Below are 16,641 nucleotides of genomic sequence, written 5' to 3'. Positions count from 1 at the left end.
CTGTCGCAGTCCCGTTTAGCTGGGCTTGAGGGCTGGGAGAAGGAAGTTGGAGAAAATGCCACAGCCTGGGGGAGAGCAGAGGGGTCTGGCCGTGGGGCTGGGAACAGGCTGAGCGGTCCGGGCCCATCACCCAGCCCCAGGGCTGTGCTGTTCCCTCAGCCTTGGTCCCCACCTTCTCCCCGCTGCTTTTTGGTTTCAGTGGGCTTGAGGCTGGGGTCAGGCCTGGCCTGGCAGCTCAGCACCCACAGCACCTTGCTGTGGCTCCACTGGCCCTGTCCTCAGTGTGTGCTGCGAGGGGAGCGGGGCACAGTGTGCCATTAGGTGAGTGTTGGGTAGGAGTCAATGTCCTGAGCTGGAGGAGGCTGTCCTTGGTGACAGCAAAGGCATGAGCAGGGTGTCTGGGACTGTAGGGCAACACAAGCCCCAGGGGACAATACAAACCCTGTCCTTCTCCAGCCGTTCGCCCCAGGAGGAGGCAGGTTCTGCTCCTAACTGTTGTCGCTTCTCTCCCCGGTTCTCTCGCCCTCCGTGCTCAGGCTTGAGGGGTGCAGGTAAGGTTGTTCCCATCTCCTTCTCCCTGTGCTATAAGGGCCGCGCCACATGGCTTTCCCTCCCTGCTCCCTGCCTGGCACCCTGCACACCCCTGCGCTTTTCCCACTGCTTCTGGAGCTGCCGAGTGTCTTCCCAATGCTTTGCCTGGCCTCAGCACTCCTACACGCTCTTCCCTGCTCCCAGCACACAAACCGGTGCAAACGTGGCTGCAGCTGCATGCAGCCCCTGCCACCCGCAGTCCTGAGCCTGCAGTGTTGGCTCCGGGCAGGTCTGTGCTCTGCTGCCTGGCTGAGATGGATGCTGGCTCTCCTGGATGGGTCCCTGCTTGCTTGGGCTGGAAGGGGAAGGAGCTGGTGATAAGCGATGCCAGTGAAGCCATGGAGGAATGGCTGTGGGGTGGGGGAAGGGGGCAGTTGTTTGAGCCGGGGGCAGTAGGATGGGGGTAGGTAATGATGGCACGCGCAGCACAAGGTCCTGGTCCATCTGCCCGGCTGGTAGGAGGAGGCAGAGGGACCCAGGCACCAGATCCTGCACAGATCTGCAGCTGAGCTGATCTCTGTTCTCTGCCGGGGGGGGGGGGGGTCAGCAGTGTGGAGGTTTCTTTGTTCTCCCTGCTCCCAGCTGCAATGGCACTGGTCCCTGTGCCTCTGCAGCTGGGGGAAAGGTGGTTGGGGAGGACAGGTAGGAGCTGGACATGGTGGGAGGGGGCATTCTAGTCACTGGGGCTTTTCTGAGCAGCGACTGGACTCTGCTCCAGGCTCCCTCTCCCTGCCTCGGCCATGCTGCTGCCCTCTCCCAGCCATGGACACCTGGGTGGGCTGTGCCCTGGTGCTGCCCCCAGGAGGGCCTGGTCCACAGTCCTGCCAGGTACACTGGGGTCGGGTGGGTTCCTCTAGCTCAGAGTGTGCACGGTGACATTCCCAGCCCAGGATGCTGCTGTCCATGTTGGCTTTGGCAGCACTTTTGGTGGCAGTTCCAGAATGATCCCATTCATTGCTGGTACTCCCGTTGCTGTGCAGTACTGCTTGGGCCCCAGCCAGGGACTGGGGTCTTGCGCTGGGTACTGAACCCACGCTGCTGGATGGAGAGTCCTCCATCCCCCTGGGCCTGCAGGGGCTCATCTCTTGCAGCAGGTTTGCCAGCCCCACAGCAGCTGTGTTGTCCTGTGGTGACTTTGCCCTGTAGAGAGAGACAGGACCTCAGCAGGCATTGCAGGCTGTCAGCCAGGGGATGCCTAGAGCTACATGGGCTTCAGTAGTCTGGGGTCAGATGAGCCCTGAGGGCACAGCCACGTCTCCATCAGGAACCAGGGGCTTCTCCAGCCCAATCCCTGCCAAGTCACTTATTCCTCTTTGCAATTCTGTGTGATGGCACCTGGTGTGATGCAGCCCAGAAGCACACATAGGAACCCAGCTCCTGGAGGGCGGCGGGGTGGCAGCAGCTTGCTGACATGACACGGACCAAAGGTGGAATGGGCTGCACTGGTGCAAAGCAGGAGGATGGTCCTGGGGTGTTACAGGCCTTCCCTGTCACTTGCTGGTGCTGCTCTTTGGGATTAGCTGGTGCAGAGGGTCCCTGCTGAGGAGGGGTGCAGCAGGGAGCCATGTATCCTGTGCTGAATTTCAGACATCCCCTTCCTTCTGGTTTTAGGTGCAGCCGTCAGACACTGTGATGAGGAGAAGGGCTGGCTGGAGCCAGATCTCTTCAACTGCACTTCACCCGCCTTCAAGGAGCTCTCCGTGCTGGTAATCCTCTCTCAGCTCTGCAGCCTTGACAGAGCAGGAGCCATATGAACAAGGGCTCACAAACAGGTTTCAAAGAGCTGAGCTCTCCATGGGCACCTAGAGTAGGAGAGGGCCTTGCCACGGTGCTCAGCACATTTCTCATCTCCTGCCCCCAAACCCATCCTGTGGGAGCACTGATCGGAGCTGAAGTTCACTTGGCTTCATCTAATGTGAAAATAATGAAAATTCCCCATCAGAAATGACCTGTGTCCTGCCCCAGTGTTTGAGAGGAAAACAAATAACCCTGAGCAGGGCTGGACGGTTTGAAGCTGGCGGGATGCCTGCTCCACGGGACATCTGTAGCCCCCCAGACTTTGCCAGTGACAAATCCCTTTGAAATATCCAGGCAAGTTTATTGAACACTTCCATCTCACCTAGGCTGAGTTGTAACTGAAGCCAGGAACGTTTCCAGCAAAGTATCACTAGGTGCTTGCCCTGCCCTTTCATCTCCTTGGCCTCTGTCATGTATGGCACTGGCTTGGCTGGGCCAGTGCAACCCCTGGTGTGTTGCTGGAGGCTGGCTGGCTGCCAGAGATGCTCCCTATTCTAGTGACCACCACTGTGAATGTCCATGGCATGCGCCATGGTTTCAAAAATAATCTCTGGGTCTAGCAGGGCCTGCAGCATCCGAGTTTCCCAGTGAGGTACCTGCTTAATTGTTTAATCCCCTCCTTTCTCCCCACTGGCAGCTGGAGGGCTTGGAGAGGAACGAGACTGAGCTTAACACAATTGAAGCAAAGAAGCTGGCCCACCGGCTCCGGGCCGTGACAGACCACATGGACCACTACTTTGGCAATGACGTGCACATCACTTTCCGCCTGCTATCCCGCCTCATGGCCTTTGAGAGCCGGCAGCATGGCTTTGGCCTGACAGCCACACAGGATGCTCACTTTAATGAGGTGAGCCCTTCCCCCAGATCAGGGTGGCTTCTGATGCTGCTCCTTTATCAGCCACCCTGAGCCTGGGTCTCTGAGGGGATCAAGGATGTTGTGAGACCACATCAGGGGCATTGGACTCCCCAGTGCCACACAGACATTGGCCCACAGGAGCGAGACCCGTGGAGGTCACCTGCGTGGCTGCAGCTGGGGCACAGAGTGGATGACGAGAGGCAGAGAGCTGGGTTTGTTCAGGCTGGGAAGGCAAAGGGAGGTCTTACTGCTGCCTGCAAATCCCTCGTGGTGGGGGTGCAGGGAAGATGCCTCTGTAGGACACCAGTTGATGAGCATTGTGGTTGGGGGCCTGTTGTAGCAGAAAGTACTGCTCTTCCCCAAGCCCTTATGCAGCAAGCTGGGCAGAGAGCACACTGCTCCAGCCTCGGGTGGTCGGGACAAGGGCCAAAGGCAGTGCTTCCTCACCCCTGTCCCCGTGTCTCTCCCATGCAGAACCTCCTGCGTGCAGGCAGCTCTGTGCTGGCACCTGAGAACCGGGAGCACTGGGCCATGCTGCCACACAGTGAGCATGGCAGTGCCAGCCTCATGGAGCAGCTGAGGGACTACTCTGGCACACTGGCCAGCAACATGAAACTCACCTACCTCAACCCTGTTGGCGTCGTCACCCCCAACATCAGTGAGTAGGAGCTGGCTGGTGGTGGGTCCTGGCTGGGGTGGTGCTGAGCCATTCCTCCACCTCACCCTGTCCCCTTCTCCCCATCTCACTTCACCTCAGCGAGGGTGCTGATAACATCCTTGGTGGCTCCCTCAGACATGGGGAGGTGTTTGTGAGAAGCACTGGAGCAGCTGACACGCCATCAAGAGTCAGCAGAGCCAGGAGTATGGTGCCTGCTCCCAGTTACCTCTCAGTCTCTAGTGAAAAAACTGCTGGCCTCAGTGGCAGAAGTAGTCTGTCCTGTGGCAGAGCAAGGATCTGGGCTGGGAAGGAGCACATCATGCCCAAACACGGGACATATCCACCACCCAGCCTGTGGCTCATATGGTCTCTTTGCCAGTGACTTCAAACCTGGGGTGCCCTGGAGCATGGTTGCTCTCCAGGCGGCCACCCTAGAGCTGACTTTCACTCCCCTGCTCCTCTGCAGTGCTGAGCATCGATCGCATGGAGAATCACTCCCACATCCGCCGGCGCTACCCTCGCTACCACAGCAGCCTCTTCCGTGGCCAGCCCGCCTGGGACCCCCACACCCACGTTGTGCTGCCGCTGTCAGTGCTGAGCCCCCCGAAAGCTGAAGGTAAGCATGTGGGCATCGCTCAAGGAACACTGTGGGTGGGCATGGCTGGCCGGAAATATGTAGAATCGTAGAATGGTTTGGGTTGGAAGGGACCTTTAAAGGTCATCTAGTCTGCATATGCCCCTGCTGAGGCCTGGCTCTGTCAGAGGTCCACGAGTCCCTGAGAGCTCAGAGCTTCTCACTTCCACATCACAAGTTGCCTTCAGGGAGCATGTGTGTGTTCTCACCACCCCCTTGTATGCCTCAGCTGCTCCCACGGCAGTGCCCACTCTGGCTGGCGGTGAAGGAAACTACACTGTGGAGAACTCCTCCCCGAGGCAGGCGCTGCCAGAGCCTGAGCCCGCTCTCAGTGTGATCATCCTCATCATGTACCGCACCCTGGGGGGCCTGCTGCCTGCACGCTACCAGGTGGATCGACGCAGTGTCAGGTACATCCCCCACCCCTTTGCCCTCCACAAGCACCAGTAGACAGAGGCTGGCTGGACTCGGCTCTGCTCCCTCCAGCAGTTGCTGAGTCTGTCTGCAGTGGCTTCAGTTTGGTTCCCACCCAGACGATCCTGCATTGCTCTGCCTGTTCCCCACCTTGTCGTTGCTCTGCCCCAGTTTCCTGACCCCTTGATGTGGGCTGGGCAGAAATATTTCTTCTGAGACATCAGTGCAGGGCATTTGGGAAGGTCCCAGGGGGCTGCAGCTGCCAGGCATGGTGACAGTAGAGCTCCATTGCTCCTTGCAGGCTCCCCAAGAACCCCGTGATGAACTCCCCCATCGTGAGTGTGTCTGTGTTCAGCAATCACACCTTCCTGCGGGGGCCCCTGGACACCCCCCTCGTGTTGGAATTTCACCTGCTGGAGACTGCCAACAGGAGCAAACCTCTCTGCGTCCAGTGGAACCACTCCAACCCGTGAGTCAAGCACAGCTGGGCTGCTCTCTTTGGGCTGCTTTTCCCAGGCACCCTCTTGTTCCCCGAGTTTCCCTGGCTATGACAGGCTGTGTACCTGGGCAGCACTGGGACATGGGGGTTTCCCCCTTCTCCCGGGAGGTCCATTCCTGCTGGGAGGGTACAGCAGGGTCCCTGCAGGGCTCTGGCTCCAGTACTTCAGCTGTAGGAGTGCAGTTGTATCGGCTGGTAGAAGCCTTGGCCATCACCCCTCTTCTCTGCAGCTCCTTCCCCACACACCACATTCATCCGTCTTCTCTCCTAAGTGCACTCTACTTTTTGATGGCTGCAGGACCAACCCCTCCGGCTTCTGGACAGCCAGGGACTGTGAGCTCGTGTACCGAAACACCACACACGTCCACTGCCAGTGCTCCCAGTTTGGCACCTTTGGAGTTCTGATGGACAGCTCGCACCGAGAGGTAATCTCGGTCTGCAGGGCTGTGGGAGGTGGTGGGGGCTGTTAGCCTCTGGGTGCCAGAATAAACAAGCACAGGCAGAAAATCACCTGTGGGACACAAGCAGAGTTTGAGAGCTCAGCAAGCTTCGTGTCTCCCCCTAACATCGCCATTTGCCTTTGGTTCTCTGCTGCTGCAGCAACTGGAAGGTGACCTGGAGACCTTGGCAATTGTCACTTATTCCTTGGTGTCTCTCTCCTTGGTGGCTCTGCTGCTGACCTTCTCCTTCCTGACCTGCCTCAAAGGCCTCAAATCCAACACACGTGGCATCCACTCCAACATATCAGTCACCCTCTTCTTCTCTGAGCTGCTTTTTCTCCTGGGCATTAACCGCACTGAGAACCAGGTCTGTGGGCTTGAACAGGGCTTGAACAGGGGGCGGGGGTGAGGTGTGGGTGATGCAGTTAGCCTTGGCGCAGTGGGACCATCTCGGAGTGGCTTTTGTCTCCCCAGTTTCTTTGCACTGTGATTGCCATCCTCCTCCACTGCTTCTTCCTCTCCACCTTCGCCTGGCTCTTCGTCCAGGGCCTTCACATCTACCGCATGCAGACCGAAGCCCGCAATATTAACTTTGGGGCCATGCGTTTCTACTATGCCATTGGCTGGGGAGTGCCTGCCATCATCACCGGTAAGAGCTGCTTGTCCTGCAGCCATGCCCAAAGCACTGCTTCTCAGCAGCCTCCTGGTCCCCTGGTGTTGCCCAGCTCACTTACCCGATGGGGAGAGCTGAGGGTGGACTTGTCACGGCCAGCAGTGCTGGCAGCAGGCAGTACTGTGGTGGTCAGCTGGGGACCGCATACCAAGGGCTGTCATCTTGCCTTCTGGGAAAAAGTAATTCCTCAGCCCATCTCCCCGTGGCTTGTTTGATGGGCACGGGGCTGCTGCACTCCCAGGGCTTGTGGTTAAGGTCTCCTGATTTCCCAGACTTGCATGCTTGGGTGACCTGATGCTGGCAGTGAATGCCTGCTGGGTTGGGCTGTTCCAGGGACGCCTGGAGAAGAGGAAATAAAGGCCCTGATGCTGTGGCTCACGGTCCTGGCCCTTTCCCCTGTGGTGGGGAGACCTGTGCACAGAGCAAGGAGCAGGGAGAGAGTCCTTCCGTGGCCTTCAGTGCTGGAATGGGATCGACATGGCTTGGACGAGTCCAAGGCTGCTGGGTCTGGACCTGACCACTTGCCTCCTCCTGCAGGTCTGGCCGTTGGCCTGGATCCTGAGGGCTATGGGAACCCTGACTTCTGCTGGATTTCCATTCATGATAAGCTGGTCTGGAGCTTTGCAGGCCCCATTACTGTCGTCATTGTGGTAAAACCCTGTCCTGTTTCACCCAGAGCCCTCTCCTGCCTCCCTTCACACCATGGGCACTCGCCCCTTCCTCGGCTGCCCACTGCCTGCCCCGTTCTCTGTACTTTCTTTCCTCAGTTAGAGACCCTCTCTTTGTCCCTCGTTGCTCCCGCCAACCCTGGGGGAGGCCACAGCTCGGGCATGAAGGGGAAAGGAGGGGACACTCGCATGGGCCTGGCAGACCTGGAGTCTGCCCACGCTCTGCCCTGGGGATGTCAGGTCAGAGTTGGCCCTTGGCACAGCTTCTAATACGTGCCAACACTTTCAGATGAATGGGGTCATGTTCCTGCTTGTGGCCAAGATGTCCTGTTCCCCAGGCCAAAAGGAGACTAAGAAGAAATCGGTTCTGTGAGTATTAGTGGCCAAACTCCCAGCAGAGCTTCTGTGGCTCATGGATTTTAGCATTTTCAGTGACCATCCTCCCTCTTCCACCATTGCAGAGTGCTCCTCTGTGCATCAGTATTAGCCTTGCAGCCACTCTCCTCTCCCATAAACTGCCAGCCACATTAATCCTTCCTAAACTTTGTCCTTCCCTCTTGTTCCTACATCCCTAGCTCCACACCGTCCCACCAGCCTGTCCCCCTTCACCACCTGCCCTCACAGCCACCCCTTGTGTCTGCTTGGATTCAACACTCAGCCCTTGTCAGCTCTCAGCATCTGCTTCTTCCTCTTGTATACGCTCCTGAGAGCTTTCCCCGCTCCCTCCTGGGCCAGCCCTGGAGCTTGGCTCTGCTCGGTGGCTCCAAATGACCTATGTTGTTTGGGCCCCTGTGTTTTGCCGTGTGTGATCCAGAAGGGAAGGCCCGGGAGTTGTGGGGAGCTGAACCACTGTGCAGAGACATGCCTGCAGTGCTGGGCTGAGTAGGGAGGGCTGGGCAGGAGCACGCTTTCCCCTCTGCATCTCTGTCTGTGAGCACTAGACTGTAGATTAACAATACGCACTAACCTCTCGGTGTGTGCCTGTCTGTCTGTCTGTCTCTCTCTCTCTCCAGCATGACGTTACGGAGCTCCTTTGTTCTGCTTCTAGTTATTAGCACTACCTGGCTGTTTGGCCTCTTGGCTGTCAACAACAGTGTCCTGGCTTTCCACTACCTCTACACTGTCCTCTGCAGCCTCCAGGTAACTGCCCGGCCTCTGCCAGGGGAGGGCACAGGTCAGCCCAGGAGAGCATCCCTGTGGTCCCCACACCATCTGTGAAGAGTGGGTGCCTTGCACTGAGCCCCCAGCATCCTGCTGGGCTCCCTGTCCCTTCTGCTGTCACCACTGTGGCAGCAGGTGACTCCTTCCAGTCCTCGCTGCTGTGCCTGTGATGAGCAATAGCGTGGAGCAGGAGGTGGCTGCAAGGCACTTGGTTCAGAGGTGACATCCAAGGGGCAGCAAGGACCATCTTTAGAGGGAAGGGGACTGCCTCCATGCTCTCAGAGGGCAGAGCAAGAGAGTAGCCTACAACAGAGGTGTTGGACACCCCAAATATGACCCATGGCAGCACCCCACAGACCTCCTGCCACCACCGTGGCCAGTGTTGCTGCAGGGGACCCTGCTAGCCATTCTGTGGCCGCCGCCAGCCAGGAGGACACCCCACCCTTTTCTCCCTCACCTGTGCCCACCGTGAGGGTTAGCACTGATCGGCGTCGGAGGGCTCTTTAGTGCATCGCAGTCCTGGTGGCCATTGGGGCAGATGTGCTGGGCTCTGGAGGAGCCAGGGACTGTCCCAGCACTGGTGCTGTGGGTGAGCGGGTCGGCTGGCAACCAGGGTCTGTCTCTCATGATGTGTCTCCTCACAGGGCCTGGCTGTGCTGGTCCTGTTCTGCGTGCTGAATGAGGAGGTGCAGGAGGCTTGGAAGCTGGCCTGTCTCAGCAAGAAGGGCCAGAGCGAGGAGGCCACAAGGAGCACACAGGTGGGTGACGGCAGGAGCAGCCAGGCGTCTGGGGACAGGCTGCCTGCCTGGGACTGGAGCCGATGGCCGCATTCTCACTTCCCCGGGGGGATGGCAGGTGTGCATGGGAAGGGCATCCCTCGGGCTGCTGCAGCACCTCCTCAACAGGGCACATGCCTTCTCTCTGTCTGCCTCACCAGGGCCCCAATGCCTACAACAACACAGCGCTGTTTGAGGAGAGCGGGCTCATCCGCATCACCCTGGGGGCCTCCACCATCTCATCAGTGAGCAGCGTGCGCTCTGCCCGCACCCAGTCCAGCCAGCGGGCTTACCTCCGGTAGGGACCTGCGCGGGGCTCCGGGGTGCCAGCAGTGCTGGGCAGAGCTGGGGGCTCCTGCTGCTGTGACCGTTCGGGTCCTCCTGTCTTTCAGAGACAACGTGACGGCACGTCAGGGCTCGGCCCTAGATCACAGCCTGCTGGCTCACGCTGGCCCCACGGACATTGATGTGGCCATGTTCCACCGCGATGCTGGGGGAGGTAAGGCTTGGCCCTGTGCCTGGGCTTGGGGCTAACCGCGTGCATCCTGAATTAACTCCTGGCTTAAGGAAATTCTTCCTAGTGCAGGTTCTGGCTGTATGGTTATGTCCCCCACCCCCTGTTCAGCTGTGGATTTCAAACATGCTGCAGATAGGAGGGAGAGGCAGCAACTGTGTCACTTAGCACACCCCCCTCCTGGACAGATGGCAAAGGAGCTAGAAATGGACGAGGAAGCAAGAGAGGGGCCACAGGCTGTCACAGGGTCCCTGGGGACACTGGGCTCCCCAGTACAGCACAGACATTTGACTTGCTGGAGTGAGACTGGTAGGGGCCACCCTCGTGGCTGGGGCTGGGCTGTGGGACAGGTGAGCAGAGGCTGAGGGAGGTGGGTTTGCTCAGCCTGGAGGAAGAGGAGGCAAAGGGGTTCTTACGGCTATTTGCAACTTCCCTTATGGGGAGGTGCAGCTTGACAGAGCCAGGCTCCTCTCACGGGCACTGGTGATAGGGCCAAGGGAGCAGGTACAAGCTGCTGCCAAGGGAAGAGCAGTGTGGGGTAAGGCAGACTTGTCCTCATGAGGGTGGTCATTCCTGAGGTGGTTCTACCTTCCTGGCCCTGCCACCGGGAGCCTCTCCTACCTTCATTCCAAATGTCTCCCCAACACACGTGTCCCTACAGACCAGGACTCGGACTCGGACAGTGACCTGTCTCTGGATGAAGAGCGCAGCCTCTCCATCCCATCCTCGGAGAGTGAGGAGAACGTACGCCTGCGGTGCCGCTTCCAGCGCCAGTTCAAGCGGGCAGCGCACAGCGAGCGCCTCCTCACTAACCCTGCCAACACCACTCCCAAAGGCAAGTCCCAGGGGCTCTGGCAGGGGAAGGGGTGAGCTCAGGTCCCTGGGGGTCAGGCTGTGTCTTGTGATGGCTTCGATTGCTGCTCACACAAACACTCTCTCCCTCTTCCCTGGGGCCTGTTTTGCCATGTCCTTCGCCAGATGTGGATGGCAATGACCTCATGTCATACTGGCCAGCTCTGGGCGAGTGCGAGGTTCACCCCTGCTCCCTGCAGAAGTGGGGCTCTGAGCGGAAGCTGGGCTTTGACATCAACAAGGATGCAGCCAACAACAATCAGCCAGACCTGGCCTTGACCAGTGGAGATGAGAACTCCCTCACCCAGACACAACGGCAAAGAAAAGGTAATGGGCTGGAGCAAGCAGGCAAGGGTGGCCTTGCCTTAGGCTGACATGGCCGTGAAGGCTCAGCATCAGATCCATCTTGTGTCCTTGGGGAGGTATGGCTTATCTCCCCTGGCTTTCATGCTTTTTTCACTGTTATGCAAAGATTTGACTTCTCTTTCTGTCCAATGCAGGGATTTTGAAGAACCGCCTCCAGTACCCTCCAACTCTCCAAGGCCTGCCGTCCGTTGGCAGGATGACCAATGAGCTGACGTGGTACAAGACCTCCACGCTGGGTCACAGGGCTGTCCCTGCTGCCTCCTACGGCAGGATCTACTCTGGGGCAGGCAGTCTGTCACAGCCAGCCAGCCGGTACTCGTCACGGGAGCAGCTTGACATGCTGATGAGGAGACAGATGTCCCGGGAGCAGCTGAGCAGACACAACTCAGGAGAGTGCTTGGAAGCTGTGCCCAGCCGACATGGGTCCAGGGAGGAGCTGGGCACTATTCCCAGCAGGCATGGGTCTACTGAACACCTGGAAAGTATTCCAAGCAGACATGGGTCTAGGGAAAACTTGGATCTACTCGCTGCTAGGCCCCGTCAGAGAGATCATGGGAACACACTGCCCCGGAGGCAGGGCTCCAGAGACCACCTTGACACTTTACCCTGCAGATTTGGGTCAAGAGAGCAGCTAGACTGTGGGCCAGTGAGAGAGGTCTCTAGAGAGTGGCTAAACACATTGCCAAGTAGGCAAGTGTCCAGAGACCGAATAGACACATTGCCAAGTCGAGATACTTCTCGAGAACAACTGGATTTGCTTTCTAGAAGACAGCCTTCAAGGGACCAGCTAGCATCAGCTAGACAAACTTCAAGGGAGCAGCTGGACTTTCTGTCCAGAAGATCTAATTCCAGAGAGCCTCTGGACACAGTGCCTAGCAGGCATCCCTCACAGGACAACCTGGGGAGTCTCTCTAGGAGGCAGCTGTCTAGGGAAAGCCTAGAGCCGCTGTCGAGGAGACAGCCTTCTAGAGAGAACCTGGAGGCCATTCCCAGCCGACATCCTTCTACTGAACAGTTAGATATCCTTTCTTCCATCCTTGCTTCTTTTAACTCCTCTGTCCTCTCCTCGGTGCAATCTTCTAGCACGCCTTCAGGCCCCCAGACCACTGCCACCCCCTCTGCCGTGCAGACCTCAACGCCCTCTGCAATGTGCCCCTCGACACCTCGCTCTGCCACCTCCCACAGCATTTCGGAGCTGTCGCCAGACTCGGAGTAAGTGTGTCCCTTCCTCAGCCAGGCCTTGTTCAGCTGGGCTTGTGCACTGTTCACCTGCCTGGCTTCCCAAAGGGAGTTTGGGAGGAGAGGGCTGTGTAAGGATGAGCCCCTGGAGTGAGTGGCAGGTGTTTCCTGGTTCTGAATAGTCACTGGGCAGGGAGAACCCTCAGATGCAACAGTTCTTGGTGCGTGCAGTGCAGTGCAAGGAGAAACATCAGTGTACCTGGGTCTGCCTGCTCTGCCAGAAGTGGTGGTCCTCACTTGTGGCCTGTGGGAGCTCAGGGAAGATGCTCTGTGCAGCCAAGCTGGCCTCATGGCTGGTCCCCTTGCTCAGTGCCAGCTGTAAGTCCCAAAGAGCAGATGTGTGTGATGGCCAGGCTGGCTGGAAAGGAGGATGGGGTCCAAGTGCTACAGGAGCCTTGCCTGCTTCAGCCACATTTCTTCCCCCAGTCCCTGTCTCACTGCGTCACTTTTTCCCTTCCGGCTCTGCTCCCTGCTAGTACTGCTCCCATCCCATCCCTCCTTTCCTCTTCCCTGACATCAGGGATTTGGAGACAGTTGTTCCTGCCCTGATCCAGGAGTGGGTTTCTGGCATAGCTGGGGGAGGCAGCTGGAGCCCAGGGGAGATGCTATGACTTAACACTGTTTTTCTTTCCTCCGAGAAGAATAACAAGAAACGAGGGCCATTCCTGAGGGGCTGAAGCTGTCCACAAGAGAGACAGAAGAAGCAGGGCCCTTCGCCTAGCCAGGTGCTGCCAGCTGAGGTTTGGTGTCCCCAGGGGGCAGGGGCCAGAACTGATGGTGGTCAGAGGCCCAAAACCAACCCTGCCTTCCCCTGCCCTCTGGGCTGAGGGGCCGGCAGTCTGCATCACCCACCAGCTGCCACCGTGCTCCTCATTCATTGCCTGCCTGGTGTGACAGGTAAGGCAGGAGCCTGCTTGGGCGAGGGTGGCATCTCCAACCCCCTGGGGCCGAGCTCTTCCTCTGCGAGCTGTTTGTCTGCAGGGTGTGCGTGTGTGTGCGCGGAAGGTGAGCAGGGGCAGGGGGATGGAAACAGAGCCCAGGATATGGGGGCAGGGGAGGGTTTTCTACCTTTTTGTATCTTTGTAATCAGAGAGAAGAGAAATTTCTATGGTTATTTTTACGGATGGTCTGTTCCCAGGACCTGGAGCATTTGTTTCACCAACAGCCCTTTGCCAGCTTCCCTGGGGGTACCAGGGACTGTGATCCTAGTGGACCGGAGAGACAGTGCCAGGCAGCTCTTACGGCTTCGCCAGCACTGCTTTGTCCCATTCCCATTGCAGGGCAGCTGGCCCCGCTGCCCCTCGCCCTCCCACCATGTAGCTCCGCACACGTGTCAGCACCATCCTCCTGCCTGGCATCCCTCAGCCCCCTGCAGCCATGCTGGCCCTGCAGCCAGGCCGCCCCTCTGCCTTCCCATGGGACCCCCCTTGGGGCTGCCCACCACCCGTGAGCCAGGGCTGCGTGCCAGCGAGAGCACAAGAAGGTGGGGCAGCAAGTTCAGTGCTAGGGACCCCCACTGGGGGGGAAACAAGCTTTGCTGTTCAACCTTATCCTGTACCAGGATGGTCCCGCTCCTATAAGCGCTCGTTTCCTCCGCTCAGCAAATGAACACTGTGTTTTTACCCACTGTATGTTTTGCTCTTTAACCTGCATGTTATAGAGCAAACCTCTGTTGGTTTGTGGGTCCAGACAAGGAGCTAGACGACCCTAGCTGTGCTCAGCAGCAGGCTCGGTTGTTCCCAGAGCTGATGCTAGCCCTGCGAAGGGTTAGCATCTGTCTGAACATGATGTGGCTCCAGTCTTGGGGCCCAGCATTGCCTACAACAATTGTATCTAGCTGGTTCCCTGTGGGCTCTGTGTACATACACACATGTCCCTGTGTTCTCTGGCTGGCAGAAGACCCCAGCTCAGAGTGGCCTGGATTTTGGGAGACGGAGATAAACAGCACTTTGCCCTCTCTGAAAATTCAGGCCAACCTGGTGGTTTCTCTGCTTGACGGGGAGCCTGGTCCCGGGCTTTTTACTGGCCCCGCCACGAGGCGACACTCCTCTGTGCCTGCCCCAGCCTTGGGCCAGGGGAGCTGGCTCAGGGGGCCAGCACGTGCCCTTTCACCTGCTGAGCGTGGTGCCTCTGCTCAGCTGCCCCCGTGGTGCTCTTGGGGCTGCGTGACAGCATGCTCCTTACTGCCTTACTACCACACTGCCGTAGCATCTTACTGGATGTGTTTACAGGAGGGGACTTACGCTGCTGTCCTCTGGGACCTCTCGCCTACATCCTCCAGTCAGCGGGGAGAGCGTGGAGGGAACAGAAGGGCTGGGTGGTGGGGGGTGCCGTGGGCCTGGTGGGGGCTGCCTGCCCCCAGCACAGCCCTGAGGAGGCAGGCTTGCTGCCGCCCTTCTCCCAGGGATGGGGAGGGAAGGGACTGCTGACATGTTTACATGCCACTGGGGACTGGCGTGTGGAGGGAAAGCCTGCCGGCCCCCCACGCCGGGAACGGCTGGGCCCCTCTGTGTTGCCCATCTTCGCCTTCGGGAACAAGCTCGTTTACATGTTTCTCTCCCGCTGTGCAGCGCCAGTCCCAGAGTCCTGGGCTCCTGTCCCCGCCGTGCTGTAGGGCCCATATTTCTGCCAGTTTGGGCACAGGGGCTCTTTGTGCTGGTGCCAAAGGGAGAGCAAGTGACAAGTGCCAAAAAGAAGAGAGCAGCAGAGCTGGTGGCTGTCCCCGCAGAGCTGGGCCGGTCAGGAAGCGGGAGTCAGTCTGCGGCTTGGTCCCTGATTGTAGTGCTGTGGCCTGGGCTCTGGGAGCATCCTCCTTGGGTTTGGGTTTGTTTCTTTGGGGGGTTTGGTGGCTTTCTTTTTTTCCTTTCTCCATCTTCAGATTCTGTGGGCAGGGAGCAGGGAGATGCCTGTGCCCCGCCCCCCCTCTCCCCGCCCCTGGCTGTGTAAAAGTGTATCATGGAAGCGCCAGATTTGGAAATAAAAGTCTATAAAATGGTGGTGGCCTCTCTGCTGTCTCTCCCTGCGCTCGGGGTCCGTGGCTGTGGGTGCAGCACCTGGGCTCAAGGTGATGTTGGGAGGGGGCTTGGGCAGGAGCTCGCAGCCACCTCCTGGGCTGAAGGGGGGGTCTCTGTGGCCTGAGGTGAGGTGACCAGGTGACAGGGACTTCAGGTGCTGCCAGTTGCTTGGACTTGGCTGTGTCCAGGCTGGTTCACCCAGGGGTGGAGTCAGCTGTGGTGGGGTCCAGTGGCCCCAGCCTTGGCTGGCAGGTCTGCGGTGCTGCAGTGGCTGTGGTTAGCCATGGGGCCCATGCCTGGTGACAGCCAGCAACCTCGGTGCCACCAAGGGGGGAAAATCCACTGTCCGAAGGCAGCGTGACCTCAGCTGGGATGATCTGGGCTGTGGGCAAGGAGAGGGAAGTGTGAGGAGGAGACGCCAACTGTGATCCTGGTGCCCTCCATCCCTCCCTCCCTTGCTGCTGGAGAGGAAAGAGCAGGTGAGCAAAGGGCAGTATTGATCCGCGGCGCCCTGAGCAAGGGTTGCCATCAGTCATCGTCCCTCAGTCCCTCATGGGCTCCGTCCTTATCGCTGGCCTGAGCCTGACCCAGCCCAGGGCAGCCCCTGAGCTCGGGGGGCCGGGCTCACAGCAGCCCCCGGGGAGTTGCACTGGCACTGGGAGCTGTGGTCCCATCCTGCAGCCCACCCGAGGCTGGCCTGGGGGTGAGGGACCAGGGAGAGCTGGGGGGGGGGGGGGGGCGGTGGGGGGGCCGAGGGGGGGCCACAGGCAGAGTGGCTGGCCCAGGGCGCGGGTTGGGGCTGGAGGCTGGGGCACAGGAGGCAGCGGCACAGGGTGGGGACAGGTAGCAGCGATAAGGAGGTAGTAAATGGCACCCAGCGCTATCAGCTGCTTCTGAGCAGGAGCCCTGTGATGGCCTCGGCTTCTGTGCCAGGCGAGCAGATAAACGGGGAGGCAACAGCTGCTGCTGGCATGGATGTGCCGCTACTCAGCCAAGGTGGGACTGATGGGCCTGGGGGTGGGACAGCGGGGGAGCCGAGGATGTGGGAGAAGCTGAGGGGAGCAGGTGATGAGCCTGCCTGTGGCTGCTGCCAGACCTGGGTCGTGCCAACCACGTGGAGAGCCAGGGTGGCCGTGGTTTGTTCCCAACCCAGCCAGCAGGGATGGGAACAAGTCACTCTGACCCTAGAGGGTGCGGTCCCAGGTGTCACGACTCATGCTACTCATCAGCCCCATCCCACCACCCAGGGCACCCAGGACTCCCTGGCTCCTGCCCTGCTCTGCCCCCTGGCTTCACCCCGCACCACCCTGGCACCAGTCAGCCCAGCCCACAGGTGCCTGGATTTCCGTTACCGTATCCCCATGGGCCTGGGCCAAGCATGACTCAGAAATGCTCCAAAACCAATGGCAGTACCAGGTCGTGGTGGAGTGCAGGAAGGTGTGCTGGGTTCAGCAGGACTCTGGTGCCTGGTGGGGACCTTTGGAACAAG

General features: G+C 59.2%; 1 protein-coding gene across 1 annotated transcript in view; it reads left to right on the top strand.

The window, feature by feature from the left end:
* The window catches only part of CELSR3 (cadherin EGF LAG seven-pass G-type receptor 3), a 34,214-nt gene extending 19,080 nt beyond the window's left edge, over positions 1–15,134 (top strand). Inside the window, exons 17-35 of the mRNA XM_040591369.1 lie at positions 2,203–2,297; positions 3,026–3,235; positions 3,719–3,902; positions 4,369–4,518; positions 4,766–4,946; positions 5,252–5,419; positions 5,748–5,874; positions 6,050–6,256; positions 6,364–6,538; positions 7,100–7,212; positions 7,520–7,599; positions 8,244–8,370; positions 9,036–9,149; positions 9,329–9,465; positions 9,560–9,666; positions 10,343–10,516; positions 10,660–10,860; positions 11,034–12,111; positions 12,780–15,134. Of these exons, the coding sequence (XP_040447303.1) occupies positions 2,203–2,297; positions 3,026–3,235; positions 3,719–3,902; positions 4,369–4,518; positions 4,766–4,946; positions 5,252–5,419; positions 5,748–5,874; positions 6,050–6,256; positions 6,364–6,538; positions 7,100–7,212; positions 7,520–7,599; positions 8,244–8,370; positions 9,036–9,149; positions 9,329–9,465; positions 9,560–9,666; positions 10,343–10,516; positions 10,660–10,860; positions 11,034–12,111; positions 12,780–12,807 (3,656 nt within the window). The 3' untranslated portion in view covers positions 12,808–15,134. The remainder of the gene's footprint in view (positions 1–2,202; positions 2,298–3,025; positions 3,236–3,718; positions 3,903–4,368; positions 4,519–4,765; positions 4,947–5,251; positions 5,420–5,747; positions 5,875–6,049; positions 6,257–6,363; positions 6,539–7,099; positions 7,213–7,519; positions 7,600–8,243; positions 8,371–9,035; positions 9,150–9,328; positions 9,466–9,559; positions 9,667–10,342; positions 10,517–10,659; positions 10,861–11,033; positions 12,112–12,779) is intronic.
* The last annotated feature ends 1,507 nt before the right edge of the window (positions 15,135–16,641 follow it).

The sequence above is a fragment of the Falco naumanni genome, chromosome 4 (assembly GCF_017639655.2).
Source record: "Falco naumanni isolate bFalNau1 chromosome 4, bFalNau1.pat, whole genome shotgun sequence".
Lineage (NCBI taxonomy): Eukaryota > Metazoa > Chordata > Aves > Falconiformes > Falconidae > Falco > Falco naumanni.
Note: the sequence above shows the minus strand (reverse complement) of the source record. Positions and strands in the feature narration are given on the sequence as shown.